This window comes from Acanthisitta chloris, unplaced genomic scaffold, assembly GCF_000695815.1.
Source record: "Acanthisitta chloris isolate BGI_N310 unplaced genomic scaffold, ASM69581v1 scaffold8443, whole genome shotgun sequence".
Classification (NCBI taxonomy): Eukaryota; Metazoa; Chordata; class Aves; order Passeriformes; family Acanthisittidae; genus Acanthisitta; species Acanthisitta chloris.
Window position 1 is genome coordinate 47,871 of NW_008664267.1, and position 16,990 is coordinate 64,860.

At 41.2% G+C, this 16,990-nt stretch overlaps 1 protein-coding gene across 1 annotated transcript in view; it reads right to left on the reverse strand.

Annotated features, from left to right (window-relative positions):
* LOC103798988 (protein AF-10-like) overlaps positions 1 to 16,368 on the reverse strand; it is a gene marked incomplete at its 3' end in the record, with an annotated part of 63,910 nt that extends 47,542 nt beyond the window's left edge. Inside the window, exons 1-2 of the mRNA XM_009071279.1 lie at positions 16,206 to 16,368; positions 13,386 to 13,465 (exon numbers count right to left, since the gene is read on the reverse strand). Of these exons, the coding sequence (XP_009069527.1) occupies positions 13,386 to 13,465; positions 16,206 to 16,368 (243 nt within the window). The remainder of the gene's footprint in view (positions 1 to 13,385; positions 13,466 to 16,205) is intronic.
* Between the last annotated feature and the right edge of the window lie 622 nt (positions 16,369 to 16,990).

Consider the following 16,990-nt stretch of genomic DNA (forward strand, 5'->3'; position numbering starts at 1 on the left):
AAGATACATGTACAGAAGATAAGGAGAGACAGGAACAAGACTATACAAGTAGGAGAGAAAGAAAATAATCATACGAATATAACATTGTTCTTCCCTCAGGGTTTTGTAAATTTGGAGCACGTTCACAAAGATCATCTGCAGACACCCATTACACGCTGCCTCTTGGTATAAGAAAACAAAGGTCAAAGAATTCTTGTGCAAGTACTTCACTGAAGAAGATAAGGAGAGACAGGAACAAGACTATACAAGTAGGAGAGAAAGAAAATAATCATACGAATATAACATTGTTCTTCCCTCAGGGTTTTGTAAATTTGGAGCACGTTCACAAAGATCATCTGCAGACACCCATTACACGCTGCCTCTTGGTATAAGAAAACAAAGGTCAAAGAATTCTTGTGCAAGTACTTCACTGAATCCTGGCCCAAGCGAGGCAAATGGAACCATTCACCTGAATAATGACAGTCAACCAAGCAAAGTCCTGCAGGACTGAATTCCCAGCATTGCAAAGAGGCAATAAAATGTGTCTCTCAATATGACCTGTTAACCTAAATAACACCAGAAGATCTACAGCAGATTAAAGAGACCACAGTTCCTTAGAGTTAGTCAAGAAATCAGGCTGCAGTTCCAGCTGACTTTACTTCAGGCTCACTATGAGCTAACATAATTGCACACCACTGCCAGATCACCACTGGCCATCCCCTGCTGTGTACTTCCTACTGCCTCCCTCGCTCTGGGAAAAGCATTCAACTAACCATATGGAAATCCTAATCAGCAGCCTAAAACTTTTTTTTTCCAGCCAGATGACTCCTTTGAGCCACGTTTCCATATGGCCATACAAACAACGTCAGCTAACGAACGTAACAGGAACACAGAGAGAGGAAGGAAAGGACATAAAGGATATAACCACCCTATTCAGGAGGTGCCATCGTCTATGCTGGTGGAATTCCAACCAAAGACCTTTTTTAAAATAATAAATAGATAAATAAATTTTAAAAAACTTACACCACGACTGAAACAGAATAATTTTGTCAGCAGTACAGACAGATGTCTTGGGACCTGGATCCAGACATATTTATAGGTCAGTTTTGGTTTGATATTTCCCTGCCATTCATATCTTCCAAGTTTTTTAACAGGCATCAGCCATATACACAAACTGTTTAGTTTAGAAGCCTATTTTCCCTGTCAAGCTGTATGATACCCAGCACGACACCTCCAGAACACTTCTTTTCCTCCAAAGTACATTTTGATCACAGAATTACTGTTTCATATTACTTGATAACAGAGGGGGGGGAAAAAAATATCAAACCCCAACAGCATTCAACTGAAAGAAACAACACAAAGTTACAAATAACAAAAGTGAGTTATGAAAAATCAGCATCACATAAACCTGACACTCAACCTCTTTCAATTCTTTCATCCACAGAGTTAAAACTTGTCAGACAAAACATTTTATTCTGTTGCTTCTGTTATTCATTAATCCAACAGAAGAATGGTTAAATCAATTTGTTGTTGCAAATTTTAATTCACATTTTAGTGAAAACATGAGCTGAAGACAGAAACAAGGAGCCAAATGAAGTCCCCATAATCCAGGAGGAAAAGGTCAGTAACCTGCTATGCCACTTAGACATCCACAAGTCTGTGGGGCTGGATGGGATCCACCCCAGGGTACTGAGAGAGCTGGTGGAAAAGTTTGCCAACCCACTTTCAACAATTTACCAGCAGTCCTGGCTGACCAAGAGGTCCCAGCTGACTGGAGATTAGCAACTGTGACACCTATCTAGAAGAAAGGCTGGAAGAAAGATTTAGGGAATTATAGGCCTGTCAGCCTGACCTTGGTGTTAGGGAAGGTCAGGGAGCAGATCATCTTGAGTGCCATCACACAGCATGTGCAGCACGACCAGGGAATCAGGCCCTGCCAGAATGGGTTTGTGAGAGGCAGGTCCTGGCTGACCAATCTGATCTCCTTCTGTGATAAAATGACCCACTTAGTGGATGAGGCAAAGGCTGTGGATGTGTCTACCTGGACTTTAGTAAAGCCTGTGACACCGTTTCCCACAGCATCTCCTGGAGATACTGGCTGCCCATGGCTTGGCCAGGTACACTCTTCACTAAGCAGAAAACCTGGCTGGATGGCCAAGCCCAGAGAGCAATGGAGAATGGAGTTACATCCAGCTGGCAGCTGGTCACCAGTGGTGTTCCTCTGGGCTCAGTGTTGGGGCCAGTTCTGTTTAATACCTCTGTTGATGATCTGGATGAGAGCACTGAGTGCACCCTCAGCCAGTTTGCAACCACACCATACTGGATGGGAGTGTTGATCTGCTGGAGGGCAGGAAGGCTCTGCTCTGCAGAGAGCTCTGGACAGGCTGAGGCCAATGGTCGGAGGTTCAACAAGGCCAAGTGCCAGGTCCTGTACTTGAGTCACAACAACCCCATGCAGCGCTACAGACTGGGGGAAGAGCAGCTGGATAGGTGCCCAGTGGAAAAAGACCTGGGGGTGAACATGGCAGCTGAACATGAGCCAGCAGTGTGCTCAGGTGGCCAAGAAGGCCAGTGGCATCCTGGCTTGCGTCAGCAATAATGTGGCCAGCAGGGCTAAGGCAGTGATCATCCCCCTGTACTTGGCACTAGTGAGGCCACACCCCAAATCCTAAATTCAGTTCTGGGCCCCTCACTACTAGAAGGACATTGAAGTGCTGGTGTACATCCAGAGAAGGGCAACAAAGCTGGCGAAGGGGCTGGAGCAAAAGTCTAACAAGAGAAGTGAGGGAGCTGGAGTGGCTTAGCCTGGAGAAAATGACACTCAGGGGGGACCTTATTACATTCTACAACTACCTGAGAGGAGGCTGCAGTGAGGTGGGGGTTGGTCTCTTTTCCCAGGTAACAAGCGATAGGACAAGAGGAACTGGCCTCAAGTTGCACCAAGGGAAGTTTAGATTACATATTAGGAAAAAATTCTTCACTGAAAAGGTGGTCAGGCATTGGAACAGGCTGTCCAGGGAAGTGACAAAATCCTCATCTCTGGAAATGTTCAAAAGACATGCAGATGTGGTACTTGAGACATGGTTTAGTGATGAACACAGTGGTGCTGGCTTAAGAGTTGTATTCGATGATTTTAGAGGTTTTTTCCAACCTTAACTATCCTATGAGTCTATGAATCCACCAAATTCTTATGAATTTTTTTTCATTCACATAAGAGGAGAGAGTCAATTGCCAAGCAAAAGTACTTTTATGGCTTTATTTCCAAATTTGCTTTCAAATGCATCGATTTCTGTATGTTTCAAAATGCATTTACTCAACACACCTCCCCAAAGCACAGGGACAGATCCACAAAGGTAAGCAAAGCAGCTGATCAGAGGGTCAGTTTCTAATCCATGGCTTTCCAGCTGGTAGCCCCTAAGGCTGTCAGCAACCTTGACTCCCATTCACAGGTAGCTGCAGAACTCTGCAGCAGAACCAGCTGCATCCAGGTACTTAACTCCCAAGTTCTGTGGTACAGCTTCACCTGCTTCACCAGTGTTCCACTCTTGGGTGCTACCAGAAAGACACATACAGAAGTCACCTCTAATACTCTCTCTTATATCTAAGATAATCTTTCCCAATCCTATAGACTTCGAATACCCTAGACAGTCTTACACACTACTTCAGACAACACCTTAATAATATAACAATAATACCTTAATAATATCTTACTGTGGGTTTAAAAATTGGTCTAGAAGGATAAAGATAACAATATAGGTAGTTATTTTAGTTAATGTAAAACAATTTAATGCTGGCAGGGACATACCTATTGCTGTCAAAACTGTAAAAATTCTGGGCAGAAAAAAAGGAAATCAGAAAACAGCTCTGGATATGAAATTTATTACAAACCATGTCTAGAGTTTCAGTTATGCCAATGCTGCACATACATCATACTACTTATACATAACTACCTCAGGTTCTTTATTCACTTTTGATGAAAAACTGTCATCTAAGCTCTAAACATTTTTGTTAATTATTTTTCTTCTTCCCTAAAGGACGTGAAAATAGTATCTTTTCCAACAGAAAGAGCCTTATATTTTCTCGATTACTTTAATACTTTTTTCTACATCCCTCTTAGCCCTAGTGTTTTGATAGGAAAAAAATATAAGAAAATAACACACATACATTGGAATGAAAACACTGAAAACGGGGGAAATTCTGGTTTCCCCTAATAAAACTGGAAAAAATTGGTGTCATTTTAGTGATTAATTTGTGTTAGATTCAAGCAAATATGGTACTGAATAACCAATGCAAATATAGCTCCACCTATAAAGAGACACCAGATTCTAAAGACACTTAAATAGAAGTGTGCTAAAGGAAATCAAGCACTACAGAAAACTTAACTATACTTAACAGAAAACCTAAGTCAAATTCAGCTAATCAGAGGCTATCTACAGAAGAACAAACACCTCAGAGCCTACAAAGGAACAGGTTTTGCAAGATCAGACAACAAAAAGAATAAAAACCCACATCTATTTGCAGAGTGGTACAAACCAGTATACTGGTGCCAAGATATTTCTATCTGGAAACTTAGAACTTAGCATAAATTCTACCAATAGGTGAGAATTCACAGGCAGCACAAGAACAGGCCCAGCAACAGAATGTCTACCAGACTGACCATGCCTACATCTGCTGCCAGTACCTTACCCCAGCCCCCAGCACCCAGTGACATCTCATCTTTCTAGTCACTCCTCCAAGCCATCTCCTATGAAGCAAAATCAATACTGCCAACAAGCAGTGCGAAGACTAACCAGAGAAGATCAACCTCTCAGCCCCTGAAGCCTCCAGAAAGTCCAATAAAACTCACACACATTCCCAGCAACTGCCGAAATTACTGAACCACTGCTCACACCAAACCTAGGCTGTCTATTTGTACCAAATCCTTTAACTCTGGTATTTTAATAATCTTTTCTTTGGTATCTTTTTCTTAAAACCAATTAGGTACTTGAAAATTCCCATTAGAGTTTTTTTCTATTTTCACACCCATGCTTTGTTATACTTGCCAGAGTCAAAAGTTCATTGCACAGTACAACAAAAAGAATGGATTGCATCCCCCCTTTTCCAAAAGCTTCTGTAGGAATACATGGTCCAGCCAGCGAAGAGACTGCTCTCTGCAAAACCAAATCCACATTTCCTTATTTATCAGTCTCTAAACTGCAGAGGGATAGCAATACACCTTACCAATACTCTCAACCTGTAGTATCTTCAGACCTTAGCTATAAATCCATAAAATATCCACCCTCAATCTTTTGATCTAAATGGCCCTATAAATGATAGCTTACAATCATGCAAGGATCTGAAGCACATGTCAGCAAGCAGCTAATTACACAGTTTTTCAACCAAAGTATCCAAAGAGAAGCAAACTAAAGTTCCAATGCTTCCAACCTACAATCCACACCAGACTCCAGTGTTTATAAGCCACAAGGAAGAACCAAGAGGAATCAAAAGATCCTCTGCCACATCCAAGAATCCCCAACTGGCTGACACCACTAATAGAGCAAACGAATGCGTGCTGTCAGTACTTCTCTCCCAAAGTGCTATGTTCTGCAACTTGACAACTTAAGAAATTAACTCATCTCCATCTTCAAATAATCATTCCTGGATGCTGACAAATTTGCCGAATCTCTGCCCCATCTCTATTCAGTCATCTGTCCCAGGAGAAGAAGAGGACTTTTTTTTAAAGCAGACAGTTGACAGGCAAAAGAAAAACAGACTGACTACCTGAAGCATTTCGGGTTTTATACCTGGAAAAATTAAAGAGACTCAACCTACTTCTTTTTATCAAGGCATCAGATAAAAATATATGCAGATTCAGTTAGCTCTGTCAAAAACATCTACTATAGATAATAAATTTGCAGACTATGACAAGAAGATTAGAGGCACTCAGCATGCAAATCAGCATTCTTCTAAGGCCATCCAGTCAGTATGTACTACAGGTGACATTTAGTCATACTTTTACTCAGTATGTGTAAGGTGACTAGCAGAGAGAGAACACAGAGCACAATGTACCACACTGATGACACACAGCAAGTATCACGACCTGTCACGATCTGGGTACTCCAACTTCACAAGTCCAAAACCATAAATTTCCCAACTACATATTTAAGACTAACAAACCCTGCTAGATGTTGCAGGAATCCCAATTATAAACACACACAAAGTTTACACACATTGATCTTTAATGGAAAGTATCAGAAGGCTATGAGAAATACTTGTCACATTCAGTTGCATCTCCAACTACACACCCAAGTTTCTGTATCAGCCTGAAAGTGTGCTACTGACCCAATTCAATCCACATGAAGAAAACACAGCACACAATGATTCACTTTTGTGTTCTTCTGCAACACACCACAAATCAAAAAAATTCCTAGCTATAAAATGCTGGCAAGCATTTCAAGTAAGGCTCCTCACAGCTGAGGAGCTCCTTCCTTACTTTGGAGACAACTTCACCTTGCTCACTTCAGAGGTTTCTTCTGCCAGTGAATGCCATGAAACAAAGAGTCACAGAACATTTCCACATAAGAACTAAGCAATTCCTGTAATGGAAAACGTTTTGGTCTAGTCTCACTTTGGTTAGCCATTTTGCCTCAGAACCTCTGGACCATTTACTAAAGTACCTGTTATATTGACATTAGTGTTAAAAAAAATTTGATCAAGTAGCATTTGAGTGATGAAACACTGTTTTAAAGCCTGAATACTCTATATATCCACAACTAGCATAATGTAATTATAAATTACTGCACAAATAACACATACTTTCAGATAAACTGCAGCTAATCAGAACTTTAAAAAAGAAAGTAGCAGACCTTTTCTGCTGTAATGAAATGCTTCAAATAAGTTTATGAACTCGGCTGCGTATTCAGAAACCAAGGAACAAGTTGTGGTGGGTTGACCATGGCACTACACCAGGTGCCCACCAAGCCACTCTATCCCAGCTGGACAGGGGAGAGAAAATAAGATGAAAAACAACTCACAGGTTGAGATTTGCAAAAGCAAAACTTTGTGCACACACACACAGGCAAAGAGAAAAAAAACCAATAATTTTATCATCTACTTCCTATCAGCAAGAGATGTCCAGCCACTTTCCCAGGAAGCAGAGCTTCAGCACATGTAGTGGTTGCTCCAGAAGTTAAATACTGGAAAAAGCAAATGCTCCCCCTTCGTCCTCCCTTTCTTAGCTTTTATATCTGAGCTGACATCATATGGTATAGAATACTCCTTTGGCCAATTTGAGTCAGTCCTAGCCATGCCCCCTCCCAGGATCTTGTCCACCCCCAGCCCACTGACGGGGATGGAATGTGGGAGAGGCAGTGCTGATGCTGGACCAGCACCACTCAGCAGTAGCCAAAACTGGTGTGTTATCAACACCTTTCTAGCTACCAATGCAAAGCACAGCACTATGGGCAGCTATGGGGAAATGAACTCCATCTCAGCCAGACCCAGTACACAAATCTGTATACAAGCAGGGAAAACTGCAGAACATACACCAAAAAAAAATGAAGGAAGCACAATCAGAAATGGAATTAATACTCCCACTTTGATATGCAGGGGAAAATGCACTGGAGCTACACTGCCCTTCTGCAGTACCTTCTATACTCCTTGTACTCCTAACCTTGGTCATCAGACACCATGCAATCCTAAGCAATTCAGTGCAGTGCAGTAAGTTTATGGATCTGCATTCACTACGCAGACAAAAAAAAATCTCCACAAGAAAAGGTATTTTCTCATACTCATGAAATGCAAAGCAAACAGCACTCGGCCATCTACGTAAGAAACAAGAAACACATACCACTCAATCAAAAGTATTTCAAAAATCAGAATTTTCACCTTCACCACAATTAGAACACCACAAATTCTCCACAATCATTCCACTTTTCTCTCTCTAGCTCTGTGCATTTTGCCCACTACCTCTCCCAATTTCTATCCCTATCTTGACTTCCTCATGCCACATCTGTGGCACCAAAACAGACTGTGGTGGGTTGACCCTGGCTGGATGCCAGGTGCCCACCAAAGCTGCTGTCACACTCCTCCTGAGCTGAACAGGAAGAAAAAAGGCTCCTGAGTTAAGGACAAGACCCACCAGTTACCATCAGGGGCAAAACAGACTCAACTTGGGGAAAAAATTAATTTATCAATTAATCAAATGAGAGTAGGGTAATGAGAAAATAAAAACTAAATCTGAAAGCACCTTAGCCCTCCCCCTTCTTCCCAGGCTCAACTTCACTCCCCATTTTCATTCTCTCCTCCCCACCAGCAGTGCAGGGTGATAGGGAAATGGGGGCTGCAATCAGTTCGTCACACATTTTCTTTGCTGCTCCCTCCTCCTCAAGGGGAGGACTCCTCACACTCTTCCCCTGCTCCAACGTGGAGTCCCTCCCATGGGAGACAATCCTCCACCAACTTCTCCAACATGAGTATTTCCCATGAGCTGCAGTTCTTCATGAACTGCTCCAGCATGGGCCCCTTCCACAGGGAGCAGTGCCTTAGGCACAGACTGCTCCAGCGTGGAATCCCCATAGGGTCACAAGTCCTGCCAGCAAACCTGCTCCAGCTTGGGCCTCTCTCTACACAGGTCCACAAGTCCTGCAAGGAGCCTGCTCCAGTGCAAGCTTCCCACAGAGTCACAGCCCCCTTCAGGCAAATCTACCTGCTCTGGCATAGAGTCCTCCATAGGCCTCAGATGGGTATCTGCTCCGCCGTGGGCCTCCATGGACTGCAGGGGGACAGCCCTGTGTGCCTTCCCACAGTCTTCAGCGTGAGCTGCAGGGGAATCTCTACTCCAGCACTTGGAGCACCTCCTCCCACTCCTCCTTCCCTGACCCTGGCGTCAGCAAAGCTGTTTCTCTCACATTCTCACTCCTGTCTCTGGCAGCAGTTTCTGTTGCACAGGGTTTTTTATCTGCTGTTACACGTGTTATCTCAGAGGCACTGTCAGAGCTGCTGACTGGCTCGGCCCTGGCCAGAAGTGTCTGTCCTGTAGCCGGTTGGCATTGGCTCTGTCAGACACAGGGGAGGCTCCTGCAGCTTCTCACAGAAATCCCTCCTGTAGCCCCCTCGCTACCAAAACCTCGTCACGCGAACCCAATACAACATGTTGTGCCTAAGTATCTTTAGGCAGACTTTTTATTCAAGTTGTCCAGCTACAAACTAATAGTCACTGCCTTCTAGACTGCAGTCATTCATAGAAGGCAAGACTGTGTTTTTGTAAAAGCCAGACAAATCACAAATGCACACAGAGCTGTTTTTCTGTTGCATGCTCTAAACTAAAGCAATTTTTCTATTCATATTTGTTACAGTATTCTTGAAAGTAGTCATAGTAATATTCTTATATAAAGTGTCCTTTAAGGAAAACTACGGATACACATTAAAGAAACATTAATTTCAAAATTTCTTTAAGAATTATTTCAAGAGGTATCTTCAAAGAGGCTGCATAGTATATTAGTCCTGAATTTGGTGGACAGTATTTCAAATTGAAGAGAAGAAAAAAAAAACAGCAAGTTTTCTTCTTCTAAAATAAAGTTGAGTTCATCTGTATTGTGACCATATTTATTGACATTCATCCTAGTTTGCAGATACAGTGTAATAACCACACTAAAACGGATTGGAAGCACAGGCACAGAGACTGCACTGCCCTGCAGGCAGCCTGTTGAGCCAGAGCTCTGATCACAAACCTATCTGCATATCAAAAGCCAACATTCCTACTTCTTCCTCTTTCCGTTTAGGCAAAAGGCAAGCAATAACTACACCTCTGGTTATCTTATACGACATAAATGCTGGGGTGGGGTGTTCAACTATGGATACACCAAACAATCCTTATGAGCAACTCTACAAAAAGAAATCTGTAGATGCATGTGATGAAAGACTTTTTGTAAAACAAAAAAAAGATTTGGAGGGAACTACAGCCATTATTATACTAACGATTGTTTAAAAAAAATTAAAACTGCAGCATTGAGACTGTGGATCATCTGTGCAGCAGATGCAGGAACAGCACAGGTTTGGCAGGATAACTAGCAGGAACCTACCAGTATTAAGTGCACAATGTACCTGAACTGGGTTTGGAGGTAAACAGTATAGCTGCATTTCTACAGCTCTGAATCCTTAAGTACCAAGCACTGTGTGATCTGACCTTCCTCTGCAATGACAGTCCTCCTGTCTCCACGCCAAGTTCCAAGAAACACATATGCAAGCACAGAGACTCCAGTTATGCTAGACTGAGCTGAGATCCAGATGGATACTATCTCAATTCTTACGTGGCTAGCTCCACAGGGAGTCACAGCCCCCTCAACACATTCCCCAGGCCCAAAATCCAGGTGACTTATTAGACAAGCTGTAGCATCACACAAATGCACAGACTCAGCTCTGGCCCAGGACTGCATAAGCCACCTCAACAAAAGATCTAACCCAGAAAAAAAACAAGTGAAAAAAAACACCACCTTTGCAACATTAGAGTAATTTGTAACAAGTCCAAAGTGATTCTTCTAGATACAATGACAGGCTTCTAAGAGACATATTCCAGCGAAACATACCAACAGTAAATAGTAATTTACTTGCTACATTGTGAGCAATCTGAGCTCACATGTAGCATTGGAGCTCCTCAGAGCATCTAACCTGTGCTTGGAGGTAGGAAAACTTCCTGGAATTTCTAACACTGAAGTTCAGCGCTGAGGTCTCCTGGTCTCTCTGAATCAAGCTGGATTCACAAGGAACAGCATCAACACATAGCTAACAAGCCTGACCCAGCTAACTGTAGGAATGTTGAACACCTCTGTGCTGCCTGGTATCTCTGTCTCATGGATCACTGCAGCTCTTTCATGATGAGTATGAATAGTAGCAGCTTGTAGGAAACCATACAACACATAGTCTATTTATACCCCACTATATATCTTTATATTAGGTTATATATGATATATATATTTATACAGTATACCTCACTATACTATATTTAAATCTTAAAATAAGATCAGCAAAGATGTTTGACACATAGCAGCATTAGGGGGAGAAAAAGCATTTCTGAACAACAGTTGTGCTACAATTCCTAAACTTAGTTTATCCAGTTTCTCTTTGGATACAACTATCAGTCCTTGGGCAACATATATATATGCACCATCCAACTTCTCAAGCCAGGATCTAAAGTCCCTGACATAGTACTCCATATATATATATACATCCTCAGACAGAACCCCAGTATTAATTTTTCCCACATCAACAGGTATCTCCTCTGCTTTTTGACTCCGAAGTTCAGGTGCATCTGAAGACACCAAAAAGGGTGCAGGGTAGTAAGCATTGGTGCCAGCAAAGCTGGGAGCAGTTGCCACCCATTTTGAGAAGATTCACATTCCAAGCTCACCACAGGTCAGCTAAGCTAAATTGGCTGATTTAGAGAAAACTAAGACTTTTCAAGCAATAGTTAAAATCTACAGTGATTGCAAAAAGTGCATACTGGGATAACAATCTTTTGTTCATTATATACTACATAAGCATAATTATTAGGAAAGGCAGATAATTACCAACCACCTCGATATGTCCATTATCCAAACAGTTCAGGTTTACAAATAATTGCCATTTCTTTCACACACAAAAAACCACGACAATGCTGGGGCCAAAACTCAGTATGACTTGTCCAGCATGGAATTGTGCTTTTCAACTAGTAACTGACCATTCAAAACCCAAGACTCTATCTATCACCTCACCAACAAAACCACAGAAGTGAACCAGCCAGGAGGCTTGTGTGGCTGAAAAAAAAATCAGCCACCACTCTCACTGACATGTAGTATATACCAGGTTAGCCACACACTGGGAACACATGAATGTATAGCAGTTGAAAGTACATGGGAAGCCAACTGCTCTTATCTGCTGCTAAGTGAAGCTCTCTGGTGACCCATCAACTTGGGCTATGTGCTACTGAGTTAGTCTATTTCTTTCAGCTGTTAAAGCAAAGCTACCTTTAGTGCAATTAACCACAGTTTCTTATCAATATGAATTTATTTGCCCATAACTGCAGCTTAACCAAAACCAACCAAGCAAACACACACAGAGCCCAAAAAACATACAACACAGAGAACATCAGCATAGAAAAAAACACCTTGAGCTCAAGACTGAGGTCTTTCTAAAAATTAAAAGTAAGCGAGTAGAAGCATATTCAATGTAATATGGTTAATTTAATTAATTCTGGGGTTGTTTCTAGGCAAAATGGCCAAGAGAAAAACTATGCTCCAGTCTCCTAGAGCGATGTTTGCTTTTGTAAGCAAGTGCATCAAAACTTCTGCATCTGATAAACTGGTTACAGTAAAGTTCTAGATTCCATAGTGAATTCAAGGCATCAGTTTAGTTTCTGAACATTAAGAGGTTCTTCAAGAGACCTCAAATACAGCCACCACATCTCTAATCACTAAGTTGTTGATGACTAGCTGTGAAAACTTCAGTTGTTACCCATCTGTTATACCTCACATGCAAGGAGTTTCACCTGAGAACCACTTAAACCTACACTACATTTAACTCATGTAAACACTCTGCTAGTCACTGACAGCAACTGAAAATTTGGTCTCCGACTCTTCATTTGGTTTTATGAAAGTCAAAAACAGTTGGAATATTTATGAAAGTTAGAAACAGTTTACACATTGCCATAAGATGCTGCAACACCTTCCCTTCTAATTACATTTTTTTCCAGAGGCAAAGGAACAGCTTAGTCTTTCTAAGTACTCTCACTTCTCTCACTTTATCTTTTGCTGGAAGACAAACCAAAAAGTGCCAAGTAGTGAGAAATGTGACGCCTGACAGTTTGATCTAACAACATACCAGTCTGACCAAAATGAAACCTCATGTAATCAAAGTTTAAAAAAAGAAAAAAGCACTGGGTTTTTTTCTGCTGTTGTTCTGAAAGATCTTCCATTAGAAATATCATATTCCAAGTCAGCATTAGATTTTGAAATTAACAACACTACTTATTGGTTAAGCAGTCCTAAACTGAAACTTTCAACTGGCAATCTAAACTTGCTGCAAAAGAAAACTGGATACAGATTTTTTTTTCTTTCCTGTACCTAACTATGTAAGTGTTAAACTGACAAAATTCACCAAAATCTACACCATGGACAAAAAAAATGGCTGTGAAAACAAAAAGTAAACTTAAAGAAAAAAACACCACCTATAAAATAAGGAAACCACACACACCCTGAAATTGTCAGAATGCTTAAGAGACAGTTACATATTTCCACTTCTAAAAATATGAAGAAAAAAGGTCTTTCTGAACAGCATCTAGATGGAATTACAAGAGGAAGCTAAGCTCTTCTCCACTATAAACTGGAATACTTGGGCAAGTATTATGCACACAAGCACTATAAGTAGCATTACTTAATAAACAAAACACATACCACTCTGGCTGCTCTTTCCTGAGATTCACACTTCCTGCAAAACCATGGTCCAGTGGGTACTTGAACAATTCCATAGCAAGCTGTTTTGAACAAGACAAAATATTTCAGCAAACATAAGCAGCACCACAATACTACTAATATAAATAGTACATTAAAAAAGCTTAGTATGAGTTGATCTCACATCATTTTAATAAGTCAAATTAATATCTATACACTGCACATGAAATCCAATCACAACGGTACAAGCAGTTTCCACTTAAAAATGTATGCAGAATTTCTTAAAGGGAAAAAAAAAAAGATTTGAAAAGTAATATAACCATTCAAAAGCAGCAATGTTTCACATGTGATCTGTTTTGCTATTTATTTACCAGCAAAACAAGTGAAACACAAAGTGATGGACGATTGTTGTTGTGAGGTCTTCTTTAAGAGCAAACTAAAAGCAACTAACAAATCTGAGATTTCCATATGACATTCATTCATACACTTAGTTACTATCCAGTTCTCTTACTCTTTTTAAGCAAAATGACTGGTCTTAAGTAGAAAACCCATAAAAACTGAACAAAGATACAAAGTTTGTTTTTTTCCCACCCTGAAAATTCACATGGAGCTGCAAATACAAACTGAACTGAGCATCAGGGCTAGGACTAGTTGCAATTATAGCCAGGCTACGACACAAATCCTTAGGAAAGAGATTTTTGAGACAGGCAGATTTATATGCAAAAGTGTCATCTATATAAAAGCAACCCCAGGAGTTTGGTAAGACATTCTACAGAAAAGAGTTTAGTAATTCGGCAACAATGTTCATGTTTGAAATGCACACATAGGGGACCTTAAGAACTGCTGGGGGAATGAAAATACAAGAACACAAATGCTGTGAGTATATTCAAATATCTGTATAGGTATAAGTAACAATCAAAAATCCAAACATTTTCCTCAAAAAGATAAACCTGAGATATTAAAAATATGACATCAGACTCAATTCCCAACAATCATACGTTACTTAAACACAAAATTCATGTTTAAGTGTGTAAGCGGAAAAAACATATACATGATAAATTAATTAATTAAATTAGCAACTTCTATTGTATATACAAAAATATTATTGATTTTGTGCTAGCTTGAAGAAAAAAATAGCAATGAAATGGTAGTATAGAAACATCTGGCTAATACTCCTTTCCTTCTACAAAGTAGTCAATAAAATAATTTCCTATTCTATACACACACACAGAGTCATATTAAGAACAGTCGTCAGACTTGTAAATCCTTTATCCAAGTACTGACAGGCCAAATTATCCTGATAAGCCCTTTCTACTGTACAATAAAGTCCTCTGACATGAGAAAAAACACCTTGTTTTCAGTGCATCTATATTAATCACAGATAAGGAGACATGGAATTCCTCTCTAGAGAGTAAGAGGGAGTTTTTAAATGTGCAGTCACACATTTAGGTTAGCAAGAGGCAGTGCAGAATAAGAAACTAAGTATAGAAAGCAACTCAGAGACAGGGCTGGCAAGCAGATCCAAAGGCAGCACAAGTTGGGCAAAGACTGAAGTTGAAGTGAAGCACTTCTATATCTGCAAAGGTAACAGAGTACACCTAGAGCCTAGGAGTCCATCACAGGTTTGTGCTCTGATGTATTGTGATAGTTTATAGAATTCCAGGACTTCCTTTGTTTTATACTTCCACTACTATGCAAAGCTTCTCTAAACACAGGAACAGATTTTGTCCTCTACAACTTGCCAATGACTCAACGCTTGAAGTTTCCTCTGAACTAAAAGTAACTATAATAACCAAAAAAAAGCCATTCATGAAGCCTTGTGGGCAATACTGCTGTCTGCACTTCAAGCAGGGACTATGAGCTCCAACCCTGAGGACTACATTTACCCCAGAAAGGCCACAGAAAGAGTGGACATGCTTCCTCTACCACCTGCATTCATGTGACATACCAAATCCGAAACGTAAAGCATCAGTGATACAGTAAATCAATACATGGAGTTCTTCTTTTCCTAAGATCTCTACAACAGCATCTGGGTTTAGAAACAGCAACACTTTGCATACTTCCTGACAGTCAAATTCAGATTTGGATATGGCTTTAAAAAAAGAAGTTCACATTCCTGCACTAAATTTACTGAACTGTGTCTCTCTCTACTAGGAATACGTCCTACAACAGACTTGTGTTCCCACTGTTCCAGCTCCAACTACTGCTATCACCCAATTCTTTCACTGAAAATATCAGCAAGGTTCTAGGTACAAAGGAAGATGCCCAAGATAATAATGAACCAGTAGCTGGTTCAGGTATGACTTCTAGAAGTATTCATGTTTTAGCAGCATTCATGATCCTAAGATTCCACAAGAACTAAGCTAACTTACTGGTTAACATCACTCAGCTCTTAAGACAACAGAGAACCAACCTAAAACCAGACTAACCTCACAGCTCCTGTCAGCTTCCCTCTGCATTCAATCCTACATTGACAGAGTAACGTGATTCTTTTGCAGCTCACCTGAAATGATTACTATTTCTCACTATTCCTTGTCATCTCACAAAGGAGCACATACCTGAAACAACCAGTTACTGCATCATCTTCAACACAGGCCAAGCCCAAGACACATGTCAGTAGTGTTTTCAGACATGTTAGGCACTCAAACTAAGGAACTGGCTTTAGGATTTTCTGCCTCCTCCAATTTGTTCACCATCTATGAGTAGCCAAACAGCCAATCACAGAGTTCCCAGTACTGCATAGGAGTTGATACAGAAAAACTACCATCTTATTCCCTACTTCTGCTCACATAAAGCAAAAGCCATGATGATTTCCTCTCTTACAATGCAAGCAGCAGAATCCCGTCTCTCCCTCTGCTCTCACACGAAGGGTCAGCCCACTGACAGAAACAAAACAACCACACAGAGGGAACATGCCAGCTCCTGAGCCGAGCTGGAAACCAACCAACCAGCCTCCACTAAGCCAAACAAATCCAGCATCAGCCATCCCGACTAGCACCCTCCCTCTGCACAACCACAACAGGAAGTCTCTTCATCTACCAGGAAACATCAGCCAAATGACATTCAATGGCAGACAGAGGTAGAAATCACATGACAGCTAACTCTTTCCTACACACCCCTCTCTTCCAACCCCAAACCCTCCTCAGCTACTGGCTGCCCCTCAGATAGGTTTTTATAATTGGGAAAGGCAGGAACAACAGGGATCGAGCACGGAGAGGAAGAAATACAGCAATAGCGGCCAGAACAGAGAATAGTAATAAGTTCTACAAAGAGGGAAAGGAGTTTGAGGTAGCCTGTTTAGGTAGACTGTTGCAGCTAAGGTTAACAGCGTGCAAAGGCAGACTGGGAAGCACAGACACAGAAAAAAAAAGTACAAGGGGAAGAGGAAGGAGGGAAAAAAATGGGAAGGGGGTTTCTTCCTTTCTCACAGACATAACATGGGAGGCCCTAATGCAAGCAGCCTCACCTAAGGGAAACGACAGACAGGCTAGAAGGGCAGACGATGACAGGACAGGTCGGACCAGAAAGCACGTGGCCCGAGAGACAGGGAAACAGGCTCCATGGGTAACCGGCCCGAGCTGGGAGGGGGCAGGGAAACCCGGGGCGAA